Below are 5234 nucleotides of genomic sequence, written 5' to 3' on the forward strand. Positions count from 1 at the left end.
CTTTGGAAATTATGTTACCGGTATATGTTTGAGTTGTCCGATAAAGTTAAGTCTTCGTCTCTTTTATGTAGTTTCTTTGAAAATCGTATTACTAGTTGTGGGCATATGTTTAAGGTCGAGTGGAAATCCAATTTTTTTTTTCAACACTCGTTATGCCGTAAGGCATTTCCCTCTGAAATGAACTCCCCAAACTGTTGTCGTGTCAAAATATGTGCCATTCGATTTTATTGTTATACGATTGGGTAATCATTAGCCATTGATTTGAATTGAGCAATGCCAGGCACAATGGTCCATACGAATCGTCAACCGTCTTAACATCCAGGTGTGACGTATCAAGCAAGACCTTTAAAGTTTCAAGTAGCAAGTGGTGTTTTAGTGGCATGCATTTCCTTCCAAACAGAAGCTGCATTGGCCAGCGCATTGTATGAACTCCCTCCCTCCGCCATTGCAAACTAGGCCTTCCCCATTAATTCTACCATCCCCTTCTTTATTTCCATTCCCCCCTCTCCTTCCATTAATTCCGTCGCCGCTCTTTCCACTTTCTCTCTCTTCACCAATCCATCTGCTCCTTTCTGCGCTTCAATGCCCACCTTCATCTCCTTCATGAGAAGGAAGTCATTCATTCTCTATTCAACAAAGAGAGGCCAAGCGATCATCGACACTCGATGTAAGATGCTTTCGATCATTGAATTCCAACTGCAATGAGAAAGGAAACCACCTGTGGATGGATGAGAGAGGACAACAATCTGAGGCGCCCATGAATACACCACAAATCCACGATCCTGGGTTCGAGTCTCGAAACCCTTAGATAGAACCTCCCTCATGTCTGCTTCGGCAGTCATCATGGATTCAATTGGAGGAGCAGGCTCCTTATGCAACACCCAAAGGAATCGCTTCCCGCTTGCTTCTAGCCCCAAAGCTAGTTCCCGAATCTGATTCTCCGACAGGATGCCGCGGCTCCCGAAAACGAATAGAACTGATGAGGCGGGCCGGTAGTCCAACCATTTGAGGCAGCTCTCCTTCTCAAACTTCTCTTCAGATTCCGATAGAGGCGAAGCTATTAGCGGCCCAACGAGATAAATGGAAGGGGTCATTTCAACAGCGCTCAGAACCTTTCCTTCCTTGAGAGCTTTTATTTGTTCTAGTTCCATTTCTTGGCATTTATTTATCAGAATTCCACGAGCTTCCTAAAGCCGAAGGGAATGTTGAATGAACCAGTTGAATGAAATATCAAATCTGTCTAGAAGAGGGTCTAACAAATCTATTCTAGGAATCGGCGGAAGGCCCGGCACTTTGATCAGGAAATCCACATCTTTGAAGGAAATTTCAATGTTATGGACAAGTGTTGGAAGGTAGAGCATGATGCAGAGGAGAGAAGCCCCAGAAGTGGAGAATATGTAGCAAGGTATTTCCAGTTTGGAGGCGACATCCAACATGGGTGTACCGAAAAAATCGATTATGAAAGTGCAGACAGGAAACGAAAAGGATGTGAGAGCATCTTGCACTAATATTTTAGCTTTCTCCAATAGTAAGGGCATGCGTACAAAGATGTTCATCTCGGCATGATCCCCTTCGATCTGAACATCAGGGAGCTCTATGAAGTGGATCATGTCCCTTGACGAAGACGACAGGGTGTGGTGAGGAGAGTCGTCCATCCATTTGGCAGTGAAGAAGGTGACAGAAAAGCCATGGTACACAGTCAGCCGCTTTGCAAGCTCGAGCAGTGGGATGTGATGGCCCGACCCAAACCCAGGGAATATTGTGACATGAGGCTTTTGGCTCCGCTCTTGCGACTCCATGAATGTCTCTATATTCCAACAAGCAAATGCCAATATTTGAAGGGTGGGTTCTGTAACGATGAAGCAAAGAATTTATAGTTATAAAACAAATGTATGAGCGTGCTTGCATTGTAATGAATAATTTGGGGAGGCAGCCAAAACTAAAGTTTAAACAAATATATGACCCACCACGTTTTTGTTGTTCCGAGGACTTGGTAAAAGACTACAGACAATTTAGGGTGGATTTTTCATTCATTTGTTGACTTTGCAGTAGCATGTTGGCAATTTAGGAGAGACGTATGGAAAATGGTAGGACCCAGGGCTATATTAAACAGTTTAATTTTTCTTGCAACGTTAGTGCAGACATATGGACGATGCCACCACTATTTTAAATAGTTTAGTTTTGCTTGCCACATCACTGCAGACATATGGGAAATTTAGGAGAGACGTATGGAAAATGGCAAGACCCAGGGCTATATTAAACAGTTTAATTTTGCTTGCAACGTCAGTGCAGACATATGGACGATGCCACCACTATATTAAACAGTTTAGTTGTGCTTGCAACAGATTTGTAAGTGATTAATATATATAACGTGGATGGGGGGATGAATTTTAAAATATATGTTGTGTTTTTTATTTATTGGGTAATACTGTCATGACATTAATTGTTAGAGCTTTTGACTAAGTTGTTAGATTGGCATCATAGAAGTATTATCAATTTTCTACAAACATGAATTATAACTCAACAACATAAAAATTCAAATGAAATAAGGCCTAATCCTTTAATCTAAGTCTATAATAGCTTCACTTGCAGGAAATCAAGTTGCAATATTTCATTGCCTATATGGGTAAATGGCTTATGTAACAATACCTTGTTCACTATGTAGTTAATGATTAAAATAAGATTAACAAACATTCATCCAATAATTACTATTTAGCTAAGAAATATGGAAGACGTGCAATCAAGCTTCAATACTCTAAGTAATATCTAATATGGTTCCACTAGTATAAAGGAAATGTATAGCAGTTTATCACAACTTAGTGATTAGATAACATTGGTAATAGTACTTTGATGACCACTCTCAATTGTGACTAAAAGGCAGATTCAAACTTCTGTTAAAGCAAAGATACAACTAATCAAACATATGAGACCTCAAAGAAAACATAAACAATTGATAAATAATAGAAAGTTGAGAAGAATTTAAAGTATTTCCCAAGAATAAATCTATACGGTGGAAATAGTGAAATGTATACACAGTAACTCACATAAATATAATAGTTCACATGTCCAAAACATGGGGTTCCTCTAGAATTTTCATATCCACATCATGACTACTATCTTCTTAAACTTAGAGTAATATATGAACATAGAAACATGAAAATGCACATATCCTAATTAAAAGTTTGTTGTATGCAATGTTCCCTTTCTTCTACTCTTTATTTTTATTTACAAAAACTAAAATATAATAAACAAAGTTATTTTCCATCTCTTGGAGTAATGACATATTGATATAACATCTAAACTTAGGCAATTCAATCCATCAAAAGTGTGATATCGACCTCATTTGTGCTTTTTAGATAAATATGGAAGTCAAACCTGATATTTTTTCATTATTTGGATTGATGGAACTTGTGTTGACTAGAACATTAACTAGGGGTGTTTGTTTTGTATTCTACACATCCAAGGGGAACCACATTGTGCCATGAAGGTGACGATTGAAACCTGTATTCCCTATTTCTAATTAGGAAATTTCTATAACCTACTGAACAAATGAAGGAACCAAAATGAAGTTATTCTTTAATGTATAATAAAATCAAACAAAAACCTTGCCTAGAAACTTCAACATTTAATATATCCATTCTTAAAAAGTCTTACTCGAAAAATTTAAAAATCAATATCCTTTCCAAAAAAGTCTTTCCCAAAATCTTTATAAATTAATATCCTTTTCCAATTAATATATTTTTGGCCATATAAACTAAACTTTTGAAATTATGTCCTTGCCACACAATTTGAAGAGGCCAACGACCAATATTAATTTTTATATGTGAAAGGAATGGTAACTACACCTTTGTCAATAATAGTACATCTAAGAACCTTGCAAATTTAGAGAAATCCAAATGGATCTAACAAATTAAAGCAAGAAATTTGAAAGCATTCTAAATCCTCATTTGATGCTGCCACCCTCTGTTGGCTCTAATGGCCAATCATGAAGCAAGCAAACATTCTAGGGTATATTTGTATTGTACAAGATGGTCACTATATATAATTATGGCTAGCATAACAAATACATCATGGATGATAAATTTTTTCAAACCACCAACATGAATATATGCTCAAATCTTTCCATAAATCTCTCGATAAATCTTCACCCCTATTTTCACTCATTTCTCCCAATATCTCAATCTTCCATAGACTTCTATGTTTGGTCTACATAATTACATTTTCATTTCAGAATTTAGATATTAAATTTAATTCACAAGTAGGAGTTATTCCATTATAACCCCCCTTAACAAATTATTGTGATTTGAATATCTTCAATTGTCCTTTGAATTGGTCCCATCTTCATCTTCAATCCTCTACACTTTTCTTCTTTGGCCTTATTATTTCATCTTCATTTATCTTCAATTTTCATATTATACCTAAACAAACATAAATAATGTGTTTGTTTAAGTCCATATAAAAAAGTTACCATCCACCTAAATGCATGGGTTTTCTACCACTCTATCCATTATTTCTATAGGAAACCTTTTCTCTTATGTAGTTTATCAACATATATTTATACCCTTAACTCCCATATATCAATATAATCATCAACTTGGGTTTTTAGGCTTATCCTTAACCACACAAACCTTAGGTGGTTTCAAATTACCACAAACATACATTACATCAAGTGGTTTTGGATGACCACAAACCTTTCTCTCTCACAACAATCATAACAAGTACTTATTTAGCATAACTTATTACTTCATGGAAAGTGGTCTTTTAGGGCCACTGCCTCTTCGATGGGGGTAGACTTTACTCATCAAGCATTACATTGACTCAAGTAAATTAAATTTCCTTCTACATATGATTTTTAATCTGAATCTTCCACTACACCTCCATAAATTGTTTCTAGTAGGTGAATGTCTCCATCCAACAAGAAAACTGAAATTACTTACAAAAAATATGTGTCTTCGATGGAGTGGTATCAAGAAAAAAAAATACAACTTTGACTTGAAAAATTTAATTGACACACCATGGACATGACCCAAACATTCATTTGAATTTTAACTTTGACATGACCTTATTTTTATTTTAACTCCACATTTTCAACTAGACTTCAATTCTCATGTAATGAATTTACATAATTTGTTAGGGTGTTAGGTACCATAGAACATGCACCCTTTTACACATCAACATGTGAGTCACTTAACTTGGTTTCGAATTTATTTTACTTGATATCAATTCTTACATCA

General features: G+C 36.0%; 1 protein-coding gene and 1 pseudogene across 1 annotated transcript; both read right to left on the bottom strand.

Annotated features, from left to right (window-relative positions):
- Positions 1-626: 626 nt before the first annotated feature.
- On the bottom strand, positions 627-1151 carry LOC149257731 (anthocyanidin 5,3-O-glucosyltransferase pseudogene; annotated as a pseudogene).
- A 36-nt stretch (positions 1152-1187) lies between these two features.
- On the bottom strand, positions 1188-1799 carry LOC149257732 (UDP-glycosyltransferase 72B1-like). Its single transcript, XM_089386588.1, has one exon. The coding sequence runs from the start codon at positions 1797-1799 to the stop codon at positions 1188-1190; it is 612 nt and encodes a 203-aa protein (XP_089242714.1).
- Between the last annotated feature and the right edge of the window lie 3435 nt (positions 1800-5234).

Source organism: Pinus tabuliformis, chromosome 6, assembly GCF_031772625.1.
Source record: "Pinus tabuliformis cultivar Carrire ecotype Pingquan chromosome 6, CPIR1, whole genome shotgun sequence".
NCBI lineage: Eukaryota > Viridiplantae > Streptophyta > Pinopsida > Pinales > Pinaceae > Pinus > Pinus tabuliformis.

Coding starts and splice junctions, on each gene's coding strand:
- LOC149257732 (XM_089386588.1), bottom strand. CDS start 1,799: ATGGAGTCGCAAGAGCGGAGCCAAAAGCCTCATGTCACAATATTCCCT.